The following is a 24,294-nucleotide window of genomic DNA, read 5'->3' as shown; positions in this document are numbered from 1 at the left end:
GATGCTTCCTTGCCGTTCAATACCAGTTATAGTATCGACATGACTCATGATACATGATACTATTCTGTATCATTTATTAAAATGCGTATGAAAACAACCGGACCTAATTTCAAGATGTCTGCGCCCATGGTTTGACTTGGCAGGTGCCCGTGTCACAGTTATAGATAAGATAACTGAAACGATATGCCGCGAAGATTGGAAGCGAGGGGATCGTCAGGAGGTTCTAAGCTGCTCGTATATTTACAATGTTGTAAGTTTATTAACTCGATCGCACATTTTGTTGCCAGTAATTATGCAAGCATATTTTTCATGCAAACAGAAGTGTTAAAACTTTAATCAAGTTGGGATAATCATGATGATGTTGTCAGCTGTTACAGGTTGGACAGTAGCCCTGTCCGTGATGTTTTTAGGATGGATTTCATTCCGATCAGGATTCTGTGACTCACACCTCAGTCATCTTCCCCCGAAATTGTTAAAATATGCTTTTAGTGTGTTTTATGTCAATTAAACATTGTATATTTTTCCATATTAAAATGAAAACAAATATCTTGGTGTAATGTAACTTAGCGGACATCTATTTTCGCGCACCTATCACTTCCCGATTTACATGGTCGCTGCACATGAAAGGGTGACATAAGATTTCGTATTTGTAAACTCGTCTACGTTTTTCTGCTGTCACGAAATCACAAATTTCAAAGTAGAGATTTTTATCCAGAGTTTTCTGGCAAACGTATTTTTACTCTCCTGTGCTCATGCAGAAACTTCAAGACAAAAATATACACTAAAAAAACTTTTCATTCATGACATCACCAATCAGCTGGTCGTCTCTGTTGGTAAATGGTAATCATGGTAATGTGAAAAGGTCATAACCCCAGAGGGTAGGGTGTTGTACGGGACAAATAACTGTGGAAGCCCATTTCAGGCACAATCCTTAAAACTTTACAACAACTATTCATGAAAAGTTACTTACTAAAAGAATTTAATATAACTTTTTATGACCCAATCTATTTCTTTTAAATAAATTAATTAATGAATTACAAACCTATGCTTGTGTTTATTCAGTAAAAGTGTCCAAAGGGATGTAGAATATTATTTAAATTTTCATTCAAAATTGCTGGAACTTTTACCTATTTAAATGCGTCTTTTTGATGAAAAAAAAGACAAAATTAGAAAAACTATGAACATTTCCTGACAAAGACCTTCTTATCAGACTAGCAGACTAGTTAATTGTGAGACACAAGCTTCAATATTACATAGGAATCATCCGTTGGTGTTAACTATTCACCATATTGTTTGTCCAGATTTAAGCTATCACAAATATTGATGTCGTTGTGTGCAATTGACCTTGGTACTGTCGTGTGGATGATGGCTTCAACACGCCATGATAGTGATGTGTCGAATGCTGAAACATATGTTTTCATAAACATTTTATATTGATGAAGGTTTGTTTTAGTGTCAACATGCTGGGCATGTTGAAGTTAATGCAAAGCTTCTGACTGTGATAGCATCTCATTCATTGGCGTAAGTAAAATGTTTCGAATTTGTGTCTGAAATGCTTGCATCATGTCCATTGATTTGTACTAATTTCACCTTTCGCAGACTTTGTCACAATTGCAACTATACTTGGGACAGGAATTTTGGGTGAGTATCTTTATTACAATCAAACAACTGAAATATGTTCAACTTCTGATCATTATACGTGAAGATTTGCATGACTTATGATATTAGATTTTGACATCACCCTTTACTGCATATATTTTAGTTTTCCCTACAAAATATGAGTTCTGTTACAGACCAACCATCTAATTGTTTAATCATCTAATCAATGTAAAAAGTAAGCATGCTAATATTTTTAGTAATCTTTCCCTAGTGTACAATGTCTGAATTTAACACGGAAGTGTTCCTTGTGATTTTATTCGTGTAACGAGCAGACTATTTCAACTCAGTTCCTGCTGGTGGACCTCCTCTGGAGCAGTGATATACGTGATGTGGGTTATCAATGTTTACTGCTTCTGTGCACTATGACCTGCATCTCTCTGTCAGGTTTGTAGTAAATTGTACATGCAGATATATAGTTACGCAGTATCATGATAAGGGCCATCTGGGATTAACTAACAACTATCCAGTAACAGTATCACCACACCACACATTAGTGCTAGTGTTGGCCACAATTTCTGATACGATAGGTCACGATCGATGACGTGATGAAGATTGCCAGAGTATTATGTACTGAAGCTGCAATTATCATGATTATGATACAAAACCCGATACAATAGTGGCGATACAATCCGTATCATTAAAATCATAAATTCTAACACCAACTATGTAACACCTTAAGATCTAAACAAAATCAATTTTAAAGTATTTTGCCAAATTCCACCAGTGATTTTCAGTGTTCGCTCGGAAATGAGATAATTATGTTTATACACAGACTTTGTGAATGTTGATGAAATATGAGTGCTATATTTGACACAGTTCCTGACGCAAGAATAACTGAGAAACTTATGGAGGTGAAAGAAGTATACATATAGTTTTATCATCCAGCAAAAGTACGTCTTTCTTGACAGATATCGCGTTTCGGCAATATTCAAAGTAAAACAATGTATCATGGCCCATTTGAAATGTCGGGATATACAATGTAAAGGATTTTATAGATTCACTGTATCAGTGGCCCATGGATGATGAATCATCACACCACTACCTCACATGAGTCTGAAGTTAACCTCACCAGTGTCGGGATTTTCAACTGATTTTCATTCTCATTTCTTTTGGGAGTATGCAACCCTGATATCTGTGTGTGAGACTCCAGGTTGAGAGTCATCCTACTTGTTCTGTTACCATTTTACAATGCTTCAATACAGTAGAATATTACCTCCCGTTAGAAGTCTCCAGTGATAGAATACATAAAAGGAGATTGTCTCAAAAAGACCACATTGTTTGGGTTTTTTTTTTGTTGTTGTTGAATCCTAATCTCTTAATGATATACCAGATTCACCAAACACAAGATTGCAGTGCCCACTGTCTTTTTTACCACTCACATATTCATTAGGAATAAAGAGTCTGGTTAGCTCTCTGTGCCTCTTCGTTTATGAATAGCTGGTGACAGAACACTACTGCATTTCATGTGTCCATCGATGTCATATTGCTAAAATATTGCTAAAAGCAGTCTAAAATCATGCTCTCACTCACTCACTCACCCACCCACCCACCCACACACCCATTTCCAGCAGCAGATCTTCAGGGCCGTACCATGTTGCTAAATGCTGGCATTCATCACTACACCCCTATATACAGCAGGGGTATTACACATCAGGAAATATAAGACAAGAACAATCAAAACTCAAAACCGTAATTTAGACATGCTTGTTATATTCAATATTCTACATTAATCATTATTTCTTATTTTCTTTTCAAGGTTTTGTGTCAACTGGACCCTCATATCAACCCATGCTAACCCCTATACTCACTATTAAAAAGATCTGTACATAATACTGCTGATAAGGGATCATCTGTTCAAATTATTTTTCAGCAGTTTCCGAGTTATTTAGATGGACCAATGTCATAGCTGTGAAAAAGAGACCAAAAAAGCACACTAAACGTACTATGTATTTATAAATGCCAGGTGGTTGTTTATTGAGCGGCAGCTGGAAGAGGAAGTGAAGCTTGGGTGTTCAATACAATAATGCACCATATGTCGTACATGACAGACATATAATCGGATGAATTACATGGGGCAGAGTATATTGGAGTAGAGTAAGGGATGTCTGCATTTACGAATAAATTTGGGTGACAAATATGCATGAAACATGTACAAAAATCATAGGTAGATCAAGAGGAGGGGTGCACATACCCTCTCTCTTCTTGCCCCCCTCCCCCTCCTTAGGGGATATCGTCTGATCTCGCACAAGAGATATCTCTTGTGGAGTTTTGGATGATCAATCAAATTTTACAGGACCATTCCCCATTTTATTGCAGTACAGGACCCCCATATTTCCTATTAAGTTCTTGGATATGATGGATCCATAAATGTGTGACGTCCATTTATGGTGTCCCTATGTGTGATATTGCTGGAATATTGCTAAAAATGACATAAAACTAAACTCACTCATTCTTCAAAATGTCCCCAAGTATTGTAGATCCAGGTAAAAGCCTGTTGCTGATGAAATATTCACTTACATACAGACACTTCAAGGGAGGGAGTTCATGGACTATTCATTAACAGTCATCCAGTGAAATTTGATATCATTGTGTAAAATATGTACAGATGTTTTGTTCCACCATTTTTGTAGCAAATTGGAAATTTGAAACTGTTGTTAATCATTCATCAAGCAGACAGTCAGGTGTAGGAACTATAAACGCTGATATTACCCAAAAATATGTTGCATACAGAATTGAGCTGTACAAGCAGTATATTCTGTCACAAGATATCAATGAATATGTGCAACATCTTCAAAATGAACTCATTTTCCTTTTTTTTATTTTACACTCACAAAGTCAATAGAAAGGTCAAGTGCATCTGCAATAACAGGCCTATTGTTATTTATAATGCTCAATGACAGAGAAACACCAGTCTTCATTTTCTGCTCAAATATGTTATGTGGGCCCTTTTTTAAATGAATGGCCAAAATAAATAAAAATTTGTGTTGACACAAATTTTTATCTGCAAAAATATGAAGCATGTCCTGCCTTTCCAACAGCACCTGTGACCCACCAGGTTGCAGGGAGGAAGTAGCTGTTTGTTGCACAAGACCACACAGCAATCCATGGTCTCATGAATGTCCAGAATTTTGATGCCTGTAGTCATTAATTGAAGTTGAATCTGCAATTATTCAGGAGTCAAGTGAAGCACCTTGAATCTTCTCCATGCTGCACTTACATAGTCAACGTCTGGAAGCTGTCACATAGCAATTCTTCATGAACAATCCAGCTAGCTATATCTGTTAGAACCATCTTGTAATCTGGCAATGCAGGACATATACAGGATGTTTCAATCATTTACTGCCTGTGACAGTTATCACAGACAGCAACAATCTCTCTTCTGGTATTCCATTAGCTGTTTGACACAGCCAATCATATTTTGAGATGGCCAGTCAGATGTTGTAATAAATAGCCAATCAAGCAATGATGTAGGCAGCCAATCAAACACTGCTACAGTTACCCAGTCAAACACATTTGCAGTCAGTCAAACTCTGGTGTTGACAGCCGTTCAAACACTGCTGCAGACAGCCAATCAAACAGTGATGAAGAAAGCCATTTTAACACTGAGGGAGAAAGCCAGCCAGAAATGTTGTTGTGGCCCGCCAATCCCTTTCAGCCATTCAAAGAAACACTGTTGTAGAAAACCAGTTAAACACTGAGACAGCCATCAAGCACTGTTGCAGTCAGACAATTAAACACTGATGCAAACAGCCAATCAAACACTTATGTTGAAAAACAATCAATTACTGTTGCAGTCAGCGAATCAAACACTGTTGTAGAAAGCCAATTAAACAATGTTATAGACGGCCAATCAAACACTGATGCAGACATCCAATCAAAAGACAGGGAATCGAAACCAGATTCTTGGCGTGACAAGTGAATGCTTCGCCACTTGTAAACTCCACTGCTCTGTGGTGTTTAGACTGAAATATACAGTCTATGGTTGGGGAAAAATCCTGGTATGTTATCACAGACATGCACAAGTGTCTAAAGCAGTAATTATGTGTTAAAATCATGAATTCTATTCATAACTATTCATTCCTTTTTAAGGCATGAGTCCATCGACTTGCCTGTTATGAGGATAGTATTACTCCACATCTATAAACTTCAGTACAAGTGTGGGTGCATCCTCGTAGATGCTGACACATGCTGTTTCAATGAGAGGAAAAATTCAATCATTGAGCAAATCCACTGAGATTCTGTGCAGTATGAATACCTGACTCACGTCACAATGGAGGAAAGCTGGGGAGTAGGTTTTAATGTGTCAGTATGTTAATGGCAACAGATGTTTTCAGGTGACACCCAGTGGTAATGCATGTATATAGCTTGACAGTGTGAACACTTCCCTCTTCTTTCCACCATGGAACTTACAATGTCCCACATCCTCTGTGGAGTTTACAATGTTCCCCACTTCTTGATGGTGTTTACTATGCTCCCTCTTCTCTGGTGTATCTTATGAGGTCAATGTTCCCCCGCTTCCATGCTGTTTATGTGTACAATGTCCCCACTTCTTCCTGGTGTGTACAATGTCCCCACTTCTCCTTGGAGTTTACAATGTCGCACTTCCTCCATGAAGTGTAGCATGTCCCCTCCTCTTTAGAGTGTTACTTGTTGACATGGTGGAGACATGCTGAGGGTCGTGTTGATTGCGTGTCAGTGTATCCAAGCAGTGTTGATATCAATGAATTTCTTGTCTCTTTGTTCATGCGACTGTCATACACTGATGCCCACCATAATAGTTAATATAGGAAAATTGCAGAACATAGTGCTAAACAGACAACTACATGTTGTTGCCATGGTTGTTATTGTGTTACTCCTACCTGTTGTACCTGTATGTTCCAGGTTTACCTGTTACCCTGACACAAGCTGGGATATATCCCTTCCTCATCTCCTTCATCACCAGCACTCTCATGCAGGTCAGTAACCATGGTAGCAGAGTGTTACAGGTGTGTCTTCTCACCTACTACACTATGTATTGGTGATTGTTACAGGTGTCTTCTACTGTGTACCTGTTGATTGTTACAGATGTGTCATGTTGAACTTCTCTGTGTACCTGTTGGTAGGTACAGGTGTGTCATCTGTACTTGACCGTGTACCTGTTAATTGTTACCAGTTGGTCATTTTTGCTTGACTGTGCACCTGTTGATTGTTACAGGTGTGTCATTTTTACTTGACAGTGTACCTGTTGATTGTTGCAGGTACTCCTCATCTTTTACTTCACTGATCTCCTGCAGCGAGCCATAGCCCTTCAGCGCAATCCAAACCAGGTAACTCCAGAGATCCAGAAATCCCGAGAATATAGTAATTTTTTGTTGCTTTTTATCCACCCAGCATGTGATATAGTCGACACCTGTTTATCCGCCAGCATGTGATATAGTCGACACCTGTTTATCCGCCCAGCATGTGATATAGTCGACACCTGTTTATCCGCCCAGCATGTGATATAGTCGACACCTGTTTATCCGCCAGCATGTGATATAGTCGACACCTGTTTATCCGCCCAGCATGTGATATAGTCGACACCTGTTTATTCGCCCAGCATGTGATATAGTCGACACCTGTTTATCCGCCCAGCATGTGATATAGTCGACACCTGTTTATCCGCCCAGCATGTGATATAGTCGACACCTGTTTATCCGCCCAGCATGTGATATAGTCGACACCTGTTTATCCGCCCAGCATGTGATATAGTCGACACCTGTTTATCCGCCCAGCATGTGATATAGTCGACACCTGTTTATCCGCCCAGCATGTGATATAGTCGACACCTTTTCTGTCCGTCCATCCATAATCATTTTGTTTCTGGAGCATAACTCAAAATATGTTCTATATTTTTCAGCAAAAAGTGGTAGATATAACAAACAGAACCTAAGGTGGTGCCTTTTGCAATATACAGATTTTTGTCATTTTTATTTTTCTGGGTTTTCCTGGAAATGTTTGGGACTTACTGGAAAGGGCTTTGTTTCCGGAACACAACTTGAAAACCTTTAATATCTTTCTTCAGAACTTAGCAGACTTATGAGACAGATCCCAGAGTGATGCCTTTTGTTATTTACAGATTTTGGGCATTTATATTTTTCATGATTTCCATGGAAATGATTTGGACATCAGTCTTAGAACTAAGAGGATGGTAACTCCCATGCTTTAATACCGTTTAACATCAGTCTTAGAACTAAGAGGATGGTAACTCCCATGCTTTAATACCGTTTAACATCAGTCTTAGAACTAAGAGGATGGTAACTCCCATGCTTTAATACCGTTTAACATCAGTCTTAGAACTAAGAGGATGGTAACTCCCATGCTTTAATACTGTTTTGCATCAGTCTTAGAACTAAGAGGATGGTAACTCCCATGCTTTAATACCGTTTAACATCAGTCTTAGAACTAAGAGGATGGTAACTCCCATGCTTTAATACTGTTTTGCATCAGTCTTAGAACTAAGAGGATGGTAACTCCCATGCTTTAATACCGTTTAACATCAGTCTTAGAACTAAGAGGATGGTAACTCCCATGCTTTAATACTGTTTTGCATCAGTCTTAGAACTAAGAGGATGGTAACTCCCATGCTTTAATACCGTTTAACATCAGTCTTAGAACTAAGAGGATGGTAACTCCCATGCTTTAATACTGTTTTGCATCAGTCTTAGAACTAAGAGGATGGTAACTCCCATGCTTTAATACCGTTTAACATCAGTCTTAGAACTAAGAGGATGGTAACTCCCATGCTTTAATACCGTTTAACATCAGTCTTAGAACTAAGAGGATGGTAACTCCCATGCTTTAATACCGTTTAACATCAGTCTTAGAACTAAGAGGATGGTAACTCCCATGCTTTAATACTGTTTTGCATCAGTCTTAGAACTAAGAGGATGGTAACTCCCATGCTTTAATACTGTTTTGCATCAGTCTTAGAACTAAGAGGATGGTAACTCCCATGCTTTAATACCGTTTAACATCAGTCTTAGAACTAAGAGGATGGTAACTCCCATGCTTTAATACCGTTTAACATCAGTCTTAGAACTAAGAGGATGGTAACTCCCATGCTTTAATACCGTTTAACATCAGTCTTAGAACTAAGAGGATGGTAACTCCCATGCTTTAATACCGTTTAACATCAGTCTTAGAACTAAGAGGATGGTAACTCCCATGCTTTAATACCGTTTAACATCAGTCTTAGAACTAAGAGGATGGTAACTCCCATGCTTTAATACTGTTTAACATCAGTCTTAGAACTAAGAGGATGGTAACTCCCATGCTTTAATACTGTTTTACATCAGTCTTAGAACTAAGAGGATGGTAACTCCCATGCTTTAATACCGTTTAACATCAGTCTTAGAACTAAGAGGATGGTAACTCCCATGCTTTAATACCGTTTAACATCAGTCTTAGAACTAAGAGGATGGTAACTCCCATGCTTTAATACCGTTTTGCATCAGTCTTAGAACTAAGAGGATGGTAACTCCCATGCTTTAATACCGTTTTGCATCAGTCTTAGAACTAAGAGGATGGTAACTCCCATGCTTTAATACCGTTTTGCATCAGTCTTAGAACTAAGAGGATGGTAACTCCCATGCTTTAATACTGTTTTACATCAGTCTTAGAACTAAGAGGATGGTAACTCCCATGCTTTAATACCGTTTAACATCAGTCTTAGAACTAAGAGGATGGTAACTCCCATGCTTTAATACCGTTTAACATCAGTCTTAGAACTAAGAGGATGGTAACTCCCATGCTTTAATACCGTTTAACATCAGTCTTAGAACTAAGAGGATGGTAACTCCCATGCTTTAATACCGTTTAACATCAGTCTTAGAACTAAGAGGATGGTAACTCCCATGCTTTAATACCGTTTAACATCAGTCTTAGAACCAAGAGGATCATAACTCCTGTACTTTAATATTGACTTGTACCAATCACAGAACACAGAACTCCCATGCTTTACTACTGACTATGTGATTGCTACCGTCATGTGTCACTGATCAACTGTGTGTCCCTCCACAGGATGAGCTTGTTCCCCTGCAGGACATGGAGGACGACAGTGACGATGAGATCTTCAGTAAACAAGGGACAGAAGTGTCTGGAGGAAGACACAGTCAAGGTAAGACACACATCTGTGTGGTCAAGTTAGCCAAAGACGAGAAAATGTTTGTAGACTAGATAAAAAAATTTTGTTGGTCATCCCACCGATATGTTACCTTAATGAGGGACTATGAAATACAATCAGATCTTTAGGATATATCACATATGACATACAAGAGATATTGGTGTCATTGTTGGACATGATGATTTTGTGTTAAAGTCTTAATATTGTTCTCTGTAATTTGGAGATTTAAAATTATGAAAATTTTAGACTGTGTTGCATGTTCCTGACATTGAGATACAAAATTTTTAACTGCTCCTAAAGATAATTCACTAAATATCAGATTTTCAGTTTACCATGTTATAAATATTATACCTTTGCTTCCTCCCTGTCTTTATGGTTTGTGGGTGAAATTAGTTTGTTCATGCATAGATTTATGAGATGCATACATTTTCAGGTATTGCGCTGGCTGTAGAATCAGGGGGAGATAACTCAATCTGCCCACCTAATCTTCACCTCCTGGGAGAGCTGTTCCTGTGTTGTGGTGTGAGGCAGGCCTTTGATATCATGGTTATTCTCCAGTTGTAAGTACTAGTTGTGTAATACCACATGTTCCACCCCTATGAAGAGTCTTACTTTATGTCTGGTCAGTTTCTTGGGGAAATCAGGATCAGGCCACAAGTTCTCGAAACAAAATTATGTCTCAGTTTTGATTTAATTGAGATTTTTTATTCAAATTTGAGAAAATGCAACAGAATGCATCCCCATTGTAGGCTGCATTCACTCAAACATAGTACTAGTAGACAATTTGAGTTTGATAAATAGGTTACTAGAATAGTGTTGGCTTTTTTATTTAGAAATTCAGCTGCCTCTTAAGTTTGTTTGTAGAAATTGGGGCCAGGTGTTAAGGTGTACTGGCTGCATGGCATTGTATCCAAGTGTAGATTGATTGTTATGATGTCAGTCACAGGATTGTGTGGTCCAGGCTTGATTATTTTACAGATTGCAGTCATGTAGCTTCAATATTCCTGTGTGTAGTTTGCCGCAAATAGCTGCAAAATTGCTGATGCAGCAGTAAACAATACTCCCTCACCTGAGTGTGGCATTAAACAACCTAAAAAAGATGATCAACAAATTTCATCAGGATTTCGAGCTTTCATCATTTGACAGTAAAACTGGGTCTGTCGACAGCTATGCAAAGCATAAAACTAGTTTATACATATGGAAGATTTGGTCAAGTATATGAACGTTGTTTTGTTCTACTCTGGTTATCTGGAGATAATTACATAACTGTACTTGCCATAGTGATTCATGAAACAAGTGTTGAAATTTGTTATCATCAGAGAAATCATATTTGTAAGATATATTGGATAATGTTTGAATGAAAGCAAGAGACTGGTGTGCATCATCAGAACTTGTAGCAAAGTCAAGAATAGTTCGAATTCTGTTTTGATGCCAACAGAACTGCCATGGCAGTGTGCACTGATGTCATTGTGTCACAGTTTTCACCATCTACTTATAAGTTGGATGAAACATGAATACATGTTTTATGGAGAAAACTTTCTTTTTATTCTATTTTTTATATCTTTTGATTGCTAATTCTCACTCCTTCATCAGGGTCACTGGTCAATGGATATAGTGTCTACCTAACTTTGGCTCTCTATATTTGTAGCCAGGTTATTGACTTGCTGAGTGCATATGTAAAATATGCCTAACTTACACATTCATTGTTGCTATAGCAACAATCAACAAGATGGCAAGGTTGTCAAGAATGTCTGTGGAAAATCTGAATTAAAAATTCCTAATATGACTTACAATTTCACAGACTTTTTGGAATCAGATATATACTTGCTTGTATTATGTGTAGTGGAGATTTGTCTGTTTTCAGCATTGCACTACTGATCTGCTACTCGCTGGCAGGGAGTGAAGCATTTGCCCAGCTTGTGGGGATCAGGTATGTTGTTTTGTGTTGTCCGTTTGAACACAGGCTGCTTTAAACAATTATTTTTTCATTTAATGTCGGCAATGGGAGAAATAATTGGTCGGGTAAAATATATCATCTGCTGTGACAGTTTTATTTCAACATGAATAACAGCAGTGAGTGAAACGTTCCAGAACGAGAATTGAGTTACCTCCCCTTGTGCAGATGTTGGCTTCTTGAAGTGGGGATTGATCGTTTTAGATTTTTAGGGCCAGGTTAACTAAAAGATGCTTATTAAAACATGTCCTGAGGGTGTAGACAGTGTTGATCAGATGTGAAGACTCGGGTTACTGACCACCATTTTGTGTTTTCAGCCATGTGTACGTCATCCCTGGTTTTGTATGGATCCTGACAGTGGCAGTAGTGTTTGCCTTAAAACTAATTCAACCTGTCGTCTCTGTTCTCACATTCCTCAAGGGATCACTGCTACTCGGCACAGTGAGTAACACAACCTCTTCTGTGGATGATGATGATGATGATGATGATGACGACGACGATGATGACGGTGACGATGGTGATGCACTATGGGCATGGCACACCTTGTTTTAATTGCTTTACATTGGCTATGTTCTCCCTTGACAAGTGGCTCTGGCATAGCCTAGTGGTTAAAGTGTTTGTTTCTCATGCCAATAACTTGGGATTGTTTCCTATCATTGGTACAATCTGTGAAACCCATTTCTAGTGTCCTTGTTTTGCTAAAAGCAGAGTAATTTCAGTAAAATCATACTAACTCACTCACTCACTCACTCACTGGAGAGCTTTTAGTTTGTGTTGTACAGACATGTAACTGTTGTACTACATTGGTGCGACTGTGAGTGGTCTGTGATGATTTAAGATAAATGTTGCTGAGGTTGGCTTTCTGTTGATATAGTAATGTTCAAATGGTGCCCAATACATGTTTCTGATGACAAAATGTGTTTCAGACTATAGTGACCTTCTATGTGGGAGTGTCGGTCGGTCGAGAGATCAGTAATGACTTCAAGTATTTAGGAGAACCTTTTCTGATGGGAACTGTAGCTCTTGGTGAGTAGACTTGGCTGACAGTGAATGAAGTCCAACGTGATTTACATATTCTTTCACATCCTGGTGAACACCTGTAATTAGTGTGTCCTCCCCATCATGGTGAACACCTGTAATTAGTGTGTCCTCCCCATCTTGGTGAACACCTGTAATTAGCGTGTCCTCTCCATCTTGGTGAACACGTGTAATTAGCGTGTCCTCCCCATCTTGGTGAACACCTGTAATTAGTGTGAACACCTGTAATTAGCGTGTCCTCCCCATCTTGGTGAACACCTGTAATTAGTGTGAACACCTGTAATTAGCGTGTCCTCCCCATCTTGGTGAACACCTATAATTTGTGTGTCCACCACAGCTTGGTGAACACCTGTAATTAGTGTGTCTTCCCAATGTGTTGGTGAACACCTGTAATTTGTGTGTCCTCCACGTCTTGGTGAACACCTGTAATTAGCGTGTCTTCCCCATCTTCATGATCTTGGTGAACACGTGTAATTAGCGTGTCCTCCCCATCTTGGTGAACACCTGTAATTAGTGTGAACACCTGTAATTAGCGTGTCCTCCCCATCTTGGTGAACACCTGTAATTAGTGTGAACACCTGTAATTAGCGTGTCCTCCCCATCTTGGTGAACACCTATAATTTGTGTGTCCACCACAGCTTGGTGAACACCTGTAATTAGTGTGTCTTCCCAATGTGTTGGTGAACACCTGTAATTTGTGTGTCCTCCACGTCTTGGTGAACACCTGTAATTAGCGTGTCTTCCCCATCTTCATGATCTTGGTGAATATCTGTAATTGGTGTGTCCTCCCCATCATGGTGAACACCTGTAATAGTGTGTCTTCCTCATCTTTGTGAACACCTGTAATTGGTGTGTCTTCCCAATCTTGGTGAACACCTGTAATTAGTGTGTCTTCCCCATCTTGGTGAACACCTGTACTGTGTTCTCCTTCCCAGTATAACTGAAATACTTCCACAAGGTTTTTGCCGTGACTTACAACAGTTGGGGTCCAGGGAACCCCCATCAGTGTTGAAATGTTGTTGTGTACTGTATGTTCAGAGAATTTCTGCAGAGCAGGAATGAATAGTGGTCATGTGGACAGTGGTTATGACTGTTAAGTGAAATAACAGACACAGATAACTACTGTTGATGCTCTGTAGGTAGATTCTTCGTATGTAGATAGATAGATTGGATATTTATATAGCGCACATATCCACGCACTAGTGAATGCTCAAGGCGCTGGTATTTTTCCCTCGATCACCGGATGTCAATCTCAACAGCACATCATATTTCAATCTCAACTCCCTGGGGAGTATACAACTCTTGCTGCCACTAGGCGCACCGAGTTTATTGTGGTTCTCTCATCCTAACGAGCATCTCTGGTTGCAACGTAGTTTGAGTAGTCTTTGTCCATTCTCTGCATCATGTAAAACCTTGCTTTCACATCAAAAACAGTCATGGCACCATTGGTCAAATTCCTAAAAATTCCTTGGTCTGTCCTGTTTCAGGCGGAATAATCAACACAATGCCGTTTATTTATGAAAAGATAGAATTCAATGCAACACAGGTAAGTTCTGTTTTTATTGAAAATATCAGAACAAATGAAGATATTATCTATTTTAAGTGGTTTTTATTATTAAAGGTATTTAGTTGAAGTATTTAACATTTGACAGTGTAGTCTCATAATATCTCAGTGCACAGCATTGTTATTTCCCCTTGTACAGAGTTGCTTCCCCTTGCTAGATTTGCTTTTCTGGACCGATGTCCTGAGATGATACTGGGTCTGTCAGCGCCTGTTTTCAGGACATGATCAAGGAGGTTAATGAAGATCATTCTGTGTTTAGTAGTCACTGAAAATAATCTACAAATCAGTCGAAAGAAGGATTAATACAATTATCAATTGTGTAAGACATATTTTTGAGTAATGAGAATTTGGTTCTTTTATTATGACACTCTTGAATGATGTAAGCTGACCATTAAATGTGACAAATATTCATGATTAAACATGCGGTCAACAACCTAAAGCTATGTGCATTGTATTCATAGTTTTTCATCACTGTGGTAAATATTACTGTAACCTGTCTGAACAAATTATACATCTAATGTAAACAAAATGATATAAAGTGAAAAATATTTATAGTATAAACAAACAGAATAACTACATTAGCATTACTTAGTGGATAATCGACGGTGGATTTGTTTTCTGATTCCCAACACTAGTGATTAGCTAACTCATTGAACTAAAACACTAGTGAAATGTTAAAACTTAAAAGTCATGGTGTATCAGCTGATGGATCCTGGGAAAGGTGACAGACATCTTGTGTGTTACGAAACACTACCTTCACTTGGTTTATAAAATTGCTGATAATAAACATGAAATGAGAACAAGAAATTTAATCATATTAATTCAAATGAAGGAGACCTTTTTAAATAGAAATTATCATACCTCAAAACACCATGAACTGGGGAAATGAATCGCAAGCATAAATTGAATTATGTATTTTTTATTTAGCAAATTGAAATTTTTATTTGTTCGAAGTATAGATATGAGTCATCTCCCCTGTCTGCTCAAGGTATGATGTGGCATGAGCGGAGACTCCACCACACAACTAATGTATACTGTGTTTGTCTAGATCAAGAGGTACCGCCTGTCCGTGCTGATGGGGCTCATCACCTGCAGCCTACTCAATATTCTGTGGTGAGTCTCTGGATGTTCAAAAATTATGAAATGGTGTGAAATTTCAAAACAGATCTCCCTAAATATTATTGTGTATTTTGGAAGGTATATTTAATCTACCTTGTCATTATTTCAGAAATTTTGACTAATTGTTAGTAGCAAAACAAGTAATCAATACTTTCTCTTAAAATACGTCAGATATACAATGGGAGATAACTTTTATATTCTCATTTCTATACAGTACAAAATAGTTAGGGATATATGTAAATTTTGAAATCATTAATAGTGATATATTTATTTATTGACATACTGAGAAGATATCAGTCATAAAAATACTAATGCCCCTAACTTATTTTGTCCAGTATATTTCCCTCCCCTTGACCATAACAGTCAATTTTAAAAGTGTCATGGTAATATTACTGCAGACTTTATTTGTATTACATTAGTTTGCTTGGATCAATGTAGCAGATGCTTGTACTAATGGGACCAACTGGCAGAACTCTTTTCCCAGTATTTCAGTATATATCTCTTATGTTAAGTCATGCACAGTAACACCTCTCATGGACGTTAGAGAAACCATTTGTTTGTTTATTGCCTTGTTGACAGTCATTATAATCATGGTATCATGCCACTTACAGTATTGAGGAACCTCATCTCTTGTATATGACACAAGAAATGTCCAAGACATGTCTATCTATCAATATCAGTATAAGACTTTGTTAAACTTGTGCATGTAATTATGTGACAGGTGCTTGTATTGTATTCCAGGTGCTTATTTTACTTTGCAGGTGCTTGTATTTGTGTAACAGGTGCTTGTGTGGTGTTGCAGGTGCTGGGCAGTCCTGGATATTGTTCCCCAGACAGTTGCCATGGCGTGTGTCCGGAGTCAACCTGATGTTGCCATGGAAACAGTACAATCAACTCAATCAACAACAGGTCCAGTAATTGACGCCGTGTCAGAAGTGTGTACTGGGGATCTATCACTGGAGAGGTGTGTTCAGGTTCACAGAAACAAAGTAAATGCCATAGTCTGTGATTCATTCTCATATTGTGTTCAAATCCATACACCTTTGAGGTGTACGGTGTCACAATCTGATGCAGAGCTCATCTAAACTGTTCCTCATGTCAGTGCCCTGGCACATAATGAAAAAGTGTAAATGAAATATTATTATTCTGTTTATTTGGTTGTTACAGATTTTTTGAATGACGTCAATGTGAGTATTGTTTCTTCTTTTCAGTGCTGCAAAACATGGAGAAATATCTACCCTACCTCTTACAAAGGTTAGTTGGGTGGTATCAGTGACTGTGTGGACGAGAAACGTGATGATTTCGTGAAGTCATGTCATCTTCCATATACTCCAGACTCGATTATTTACAGATCGCTGCCATATACTATACCTAGAATATTGCTGAGTGCAGTGTTAAACTAAAACTCACTCACTCCCTGATGGGAAGAACTGATATTCCTGAACTTGCTGATGGTTCCGTGAAACACGTGTGTTAGTCAGGTTTTGAGGTCACCAGCACCCCCAAAAGGTCATTCATGCCAGCAAGACTTCATTTGTAGTGTGGAATCAGGAGAGTTGTAGTTCTCCAATTTCTCTTTCAAAGAGTCATCATTCGAGGAGTATCGTCAGTGCTGAGGCTGAGTAAAGCAATATTTAGTCATGGACTCAAAGAGAATACATTTATTAACACATGTTATACCTAAAATCAGGTTAAAGTAGGAAGGTCATTCATTCTTCGTGTAGTTTCAAATGTTTTTTAAGAGCAAAAGTCAAGCACAAGTGTTACATAAGTTTAGTAGTGTTTTTTTTAAAGTCATCTCCGTGTATTTTACAAAAGTCAACTGCTTCATATGCTGTGTGTGTATAGCAATGGAGCTTTAGCTTGTCCTTTCTCAATTTTCAGATTCTACAAAGAGATTACCCACACTTCAAATGGGTTGCCTTTTTGGTGGAACTATTTATAGTCATCAGTATAACAGTATCGTATCTCACGATAGGAACGGCATTACACCATACATGTAAGTAGTTGTCAGGGCAACTGTATATAGTCATCAGTATAACTGTCTTGTATCTCATGATAGGAACGGCATTATACCATACATGTAAGTAGTTGTCAGGGCAACTGTATATAGTCATCAGTATAACTGTATTGTATCTCAAGATAGGAACGGCGTTACAACATACATGTAAGTACTTGTCAGGGTACCAACAGTGTCCCAAGTCATACTGATATACAAGTAGTCAAATATACCAGAACTCAGCACCATTTTAGTGTTAAGGTCACATATACTGTATTGTGTGTTGATGCTGAGACCGTCTCTGTGCAGTGTCTGGCTGGGTGGAGTCGAACTGGAGCAAGGATTCCTTCGCCAAGTTCATCCCTAAGTTCCGGAACCCTGACACCTGCAGTTGCATCAGTGGCAAGTGGTGAGTCGGAAACTTACATTTATGTATTTCAATGTTTTGATTGTCTATCAAATGCTGGTAGCACCACTGCATGAAGTTCACTGCATAATGCATAATCATGGCACGACAACTCCATCATTGCTAATCAGTTGTGTATGAGGTTGTCGGTTTATGTGGCACATTGTCAGAGTGGCATCAAACTGGATGCTATCATAATCAGAGTCTCATTTATATAATGCCAACTCATTGTTATCCCCCCGGTATGTAATGCGGAGGATATAGCCGACACCCCATCCGTCCGTAATCATTTTGTTTCCGGAGCATAACTCAGAACCGGTTCAGTATTTTTAGACCAAACTTGATAGATATGATAGTCTCAACCTATAGTTGTGTCTTTTGCTATTTACAGAGTTTGGGCATTTTTATATTTTTTTCCATGGAACATGGTGTTAGTCTAATGATGGGCTGGGCTTCGTTTCCGGAGCAGAGCTCAAAAACTGTTCAATATTTTTCTGCAAAATTTGGTAGATATATCAGTCAGAACTTATAGTGGTGCCTTTTGCTATTTACAAGTTTTTATGATTTACCATTTTCTCGCTTTCCATGAAAAGGTTTTGGACTTAATCTCAAAAGTGAGAGGTGTGTTTTGTTTCCGGAGCAGAACTCTAAAACTTATAAATATCTGTCAGCAAAACTTGGTAGATATGTGTGACAGACCTCAGAGTGAAACCTTTTCATATTTACAGGTTTTTATGATTTATCATTTTCTTGGTTTCCATGGAAACATTTTGAACTTAATCTCAAAATGGAGAAATGGGCTTTGTTTTTGGAGCAGAACTCAGAAACCATTCAATATTTTTCTCCAACACTTGGTAGATATATCAATCGGAACCTAAAGTGGTTCCTTTTGCTAATTCCAGGTTTTAGTGATGTATTATTTTCTCAGTTTCCATGGAAATGTTTTTGACTTACTCTCAAAAGTGAGGGGTGTGTTTAGTTTCTGGGGCAGAAACATCGTAATATCTGTTGTTAAAACTTGACAGATATGTGTGGCAGAACCCAAAGTGGTGTCTTTTGCTATGTACAAGTTTTTGTGATTTATTATTTTTTCGGTTTCCATAGAAACATTTCAGAATTAGTCTCAAAATGGAGGGATGGGCTTCATTTCTGGAGCAGAACTAAACAACCATTCAATTTTTTTTTGCAAAGCTTGGTAGATATATCAGTCAGAACCTAAAGTGGTGCCTTTTGCTATGTACAGGATCTTGTGATTTATTATTTTCTCGCTTTCCATGGAAACGTTTTGGAGCTAGTCTGAAAAGTCAGTAAAACTTAGCAGATATGTGTGGCAGACCCCAAAGTGGTGCCTTTTGGTTTTTAAAGGTTTTTGTGATGTGTTATTTTCTCAGGTTTGCATTGGAAACATTTCGGACTTAGTCTCAAAATGGAGGGATGGGCTTCGTTCCCAGAGCACAACTTGAAAACCATTTCATGTCTTTCAACAGATTTTGAAATTGTGACATTGTTGATTACAGATATATGGCATGTATAATTTTCATGAATTCCATGGAAACAATTCAAACTTAGTCTAAAAAAACAATTAGTAACTGTCAGATAATTTGTCCTTTCAAACATGTGGGGGCCGGGGGGATATGTCATCTTCTGATGACTCTTCTTCAAAATACCCATAAAAATAAAATAGATTCCTAGTTAGTAAAAGATACCAAGGAAAAAGAGTTACTTGATATAAACTTGAGGACAAATCTTGGTGAATATGTACAGCAAGAAGCATTGTTTGATATCAGATTGCAATTATTGAACTTTAGAATGCACAGTGCCATTTTTCAGTTCTATGTTGAACAGCCCAAAAAAACAATGTATACCCAGTGTGTACGGCAGCTTGAGTAAATATTGTAACTTGTATAAGCAGTTAGATTCTTGTATTTCTCACATTTATGATAGCAGTGAAAGTGTGCCACTAATTCTAAAACTAGAATTATGTATAAACAGGTTCTTTAATACTTGCCTGTAACACTGACTGATGGTGAGTGATTATACCCTCACTCTGATCATCAGCTTCAGATTTTTGTTTTGTTACCAGTATTATTCAGTTGTTTAAACACAGAAGCAAAATGTTTTCTGATATTCTTTGAATATCACTTGGATAACGGTGGCATACTAGAGGTCAGACATGTTTCAGTGACGTTGGCAAATCTTCACCCATTCAGAGCCTTGTCCTGTAAATATGTATATGTTCAGAATAGAGCCTTCTCAATTTTGTTGCGCCTCACATGATCTAGACTAACAAGGAGGTATACTGTCAATTAAAAGAACGTTGACTTTGTAGAATTTCTGAAAATGATGGGATTGAAGATTAATGTTAATTTTTCAGGTGTATAGTCAAACGTGCAATGATTAAAGAGCAAAATATAAAAAAACCGAATGTTGCATATGTTATATTTGGGATTACACTTTCTTAGTTAAGTACAGATTCTAGTATCTATAGGGTGTGGGTTCGAATCCCATTTGGAACTCAACCCAACAAAGTACTAGAATCTGTAGTCCCAAATATGACATGTTACATTTTGCCACTTTCCAAATGGCATTGTGAAATAATACCAAATGTTATTTTGACTGTCACAAACTCTACACATAATATATTTATGTTGATTTATCCGATTCTGAAACACCGATACTAGTGGTTTTACTGTTCTTTGTCAACAGTGTTTTAGTTTCTTATATTCATTCATTCTACAGTGTCATTATTACTTGTTCTTGTCACAATGTGGCTGCAATATTGCCCATGTGACGATAAATATTAACTCACTCACTCACTCTGAAACACCAACAAACTGTATGAATTTGGACTTGGTACTTTTGGCCACTGAAGTCATCAGTGTGACGATTAAAGATTGTATGCAGTTGTCTGTGTGTGTATTGAGGCCATGTTGTTACTTCAGGCTGTGTACGGTGATCACCTCTATGCTGGCCTTCGTCCTTGTCTTCACTGTGGCGATGTTAGACCCTCAGGTATGTTGTTTAATAGCAGCCTTGAAAATGATACATTGGCATCAAATTTGATGTACTTGAAATATCAACTTGTGAATAAAATGTATATAAAAGATACAATCATACTTCAGTCTTGTGTCAAGATTATTTTAAGTCCTAATTAAGTTTTTCATTCATTTGTGGTACAATTGTGATCAGGTGTGTCCTTTGGCATTTCAGCAATTCAGCAATAGTTTGATCCATGTTTTTTAAGTAATTTTCTCTGCATCATTTGTTAATATTGTTCATTTCTGAATGCACATATATATTTTAAAATTCTACTTTTCATGTTTGTAATGTGTCATGTATGCCGTGTGTATATATGTAATGAGTTTGCTGTGTGTTTGTCAAGGGTCTCACGTGTATGTCATGTAGGTGTCATGTAGCTTCCGTGTGCCAGATGTCTATTGTTTATCATATATTGGTTATGTGTCATGAGGTACATTGTTAGAAGATGTTTTTTCCTGAATAATCTTTTGATATATGGGTCCTAATCCACAATGCATTAACATCACTATCTATCATTACTATGCAGTCTATCAGGGAATGTTACAGCACTGTAAATGCATTTTGGATTGGACCCTTAAACTTATTTTAACCATATCAGCGCCACTTCAATGCAGGGCTTAAATACTCATTTTCTGTCTAGGGCTTTGTTGAAATCCTGGAAAAGTTTGCATCGTTTACTCTCAACGCTCAGGCAGGCATCTTTGTCTTCCTGATGCTGTTGAGATCCAGAAATAAGGAGAACAGGTAGGTTAACAATGGCCAGTTTGGGTTAACTATGGCTATTGTGGGTTAACTACAGAGAGGGTAGTGTGTGGGTTAACCATGGTTATTTGTGGATAGTGTGTGGGTTAACAATGGATGGTGTGGGTTAACTATGGACAGTGTGGGATAAATATGGACAGTGTGGGTTAAGAATGGACAGTGTGGGCTAGCTACGAACCATGTGGGCTAACATTGGACAGTGTGGGTTAACCATGGACATTGAGAGTTAACTATGGTCAGTGTGGGTTAACCATGGACATTGAGAGTTAACTATGGTCAGTGTGGGTTAACCATGGACATTGAGAGTTAACTATGGTCAGTGTGGATTAACCATGGACATTGAGAGTTAACTATGGTCAGTAGGGGTTAACATGGACATTGAGAGTTAACTATGGTCAGTGTGGGTTAACTGTTCACATTGAGGATTTGTTTGATTGGCATTATTAGAGGAATCTTACCCACTTAGGGTTAACCATGGAAAGTGGGGGTTAACGATGGACAGAGTGTTTTACAACAGGTTGAAGTTTTGAATTCACTACATACACAATTAGCTGTATTTGTTTGTGTTTATGGAATTGAAAGTGTGAAAAACAGTGTGCATTTGTCAGAATTAACATCTGATTTTATGCCAGTAACATTTGCTGTATATACGGGGCTTAATACAGGTCACAAGGGTTCAGATAACTCTATCGCCTTGTTGTTGTTTGCTGTTCATGAAATCTCATTACCATTACTCTTTACAGGTCCTTGGATCTAGCGCTCCCTCTCCCTGAATGGCTGTGCCATCTACAGTTCCTCCTCCCCTTGTATTTTGGATTTGCTGTTGTGTATGACATCTATAGAACAATCTACAGCTTGGTGGAGGACCACGGTGTCTCCACCGTCACGCTCCTCAACTTAACCTCCACAACTACATCTACAGCTTCACTTACTGATGCAAGTTACAATTTCACGTCTCCACAAACACCCTCTTGATGTGTGTCAGCATTTTAAATCAGAAATTCATATTTTAAGTTTATGACTGAATATAAAAGTCTACTTACTTTAATTTTATGCATCTGTAGAATGATATCTAAATTTGTGTGTGTTTGTGATGATCATTTTATGTGATGACTTGTATATTTATCTGAGGCAAAGGAACGTTATATTTATTAACAATTTTAATGGTTTTTTTCTTGGTAAAAGTGAAGTACTATTGAAGTTTTACATATTTAATTCATGTTTTATTCATATTTACATGCCATTAAACTGCTGACTAAGCCTGTTCAGTGGATCAATCCAAATAGTAAGAGTAAGGATATAATGAGATTACTGGGATTTGACACCTATAAATTAAATTTGAAACCTCTATATAAAAGTACTGTCGGAAATAGAGTAAACTGTTTGTTTGCTTTTATGTGTACAGTTTATGTAGTAAATATGTGAAAGTGTGAAATATCTGTTAAACAAAGTTCAGCCTAACTACAGTCTGATTGGTGGGGAGATAGTTAACGGAGAAAAAGGACTTTTCTGAGGAGAAATTCGTGTAGAAATGAGCAATGCATTGTTTTCCAAGTCGAAAGTGATGTATTTGGAACAGCCCATGGCTTTATGCAAATTTATACGATGATATTGTATTGCAAATGACACTTCTCAAGTGTAAAATTAGACTTAGCTTCATTATAAATGATAGCCGACTGAAAAAATAATAACTTAAATACTGAAACTATTAACAATGTAGCTACCAAGGACTCTCACTATCACTGTAAAAAGAAACAGGTAGGAGGGGTCGTCTCAAACGATATGTCAGGACGGGGTGTCACAGATGGTGGTTGGGCTCCGGCTGGGGTTTAGAGATATCAGCTGGGATTCAGGGAATTAAACTGGGGAATATATATATTTTGAGATTTTCAATAAGATGGCTGAAAATTAAGCTTTTCATGGGCATTGCACGTTTTACATCATCTCAACTTTATGAAAAAAGACATGTAAGATGTTAATCAACAAATGAGACATGTTCAACACACGAAAAGGCATATAATATCTTTGAGATGCACCCTTGTGACCGTAGGCAGCACATGAGTCGACAGTCCAACGTCATAGCTTGCTGGACAACCTTATTGCCAACTATATTCCTGTCTATTGTTTTCAGTACCTTTTCATATTTTTTCTAAGTTTTGTGTGATTTGCCAAGTAAACATGCTTTTCTTGATATCCTGTTATGCATCCCACTGAATACCCAGTTGGGCTGATGTGGGTTATGCTGACATATGCTATTTGCAATTGTGTAAATTTGAGGGATACAGATTAGAAGTCAAAACACTGGGTTTTTTTCAATTTCCGACAGTACTTTAGTTCATTTCCTTTCTATCATGACTCAGTTACAAAGTTAAGATAAGAGGTAACCATTAATATTGAACTCCCTGCTGGGCAATACAGAGCATCCCATGTCATACTGACCCAGTTAACCACCTGTCAATCAAACAATTGACTGACCAATCAGATTGCCAGAAGTGCTACAGTCTGACAACTTACAATCTGATTTTAAGTAAATTTTTTATCATTTTATTTTAAATGAACATTTAGGAAAATCTGTATTTAACTGTAATGTAGGTGCATTGGATTAAATGTT

At 37.8% G+C, this 24,294-nt stretch overlaps 1 protein-coding gene across 1 annotated transcript; it reads left to right on the top strand.

Annotated features, from left to right (window-relative positions):
- The first annotated feature begins 99 nt into the window (after positions 1–99).
- On the top strand, positions 100–23,368 carry LOC137281981 (uncharacterized). Its single transcript, XM_067813729.1, has 18 exons — positions 100–250; positions 1,600–1,641; positions 6,541–6,614; positions 6,897–6,965; positions 9,700–9,796; positions 10,236–10,362; positions 11,667–11,732; positions 12,074–12,197; positions 12,683–12,782; positions 14,282–14,340; positions 15,407–15,471; positions 16,280–16,441; positions 16,689–16,731; positions 17,362–17,476; positions 17,786–17,885; positions 20,825–20,894; positions 21,562–21,665; positions 22,427–23,368. Exons 1-18 carry the CDS (start codon positions 184–186, stop codon positions 22,656–22,658), a joined length of 1,716 nt encoding a protein of 571 aa, XP_067669830.1. The 5' UTR covers positions 100–183; the 3' UTR covers positions 22,659–23,368.
- The last annotated feature ends 926 nt before the right edge of the window (positions 23,369–24,294 follow it).

Source organism: Haliotis asinina, chromosome 4 (genome assembly GCF_037392515.1).
Source record: "Haliotis asinina isolate JCU_RB_2024 chromosome 4, JCU_Hal_asi_v2, whole genome shotgun sequence".
Classification (NCBI taxonomy): Eukaryota; Metazoa; Mollusca; class Gastropoda; order Lepetellida; family Haliotidae; genus Haliotis; species Haliotis asinina.
The sequence above is the reverse complement of the archived record's forward strand: the minus strand, read 5'-3'. Positions and strand labels throughout refer to the sequence as shown.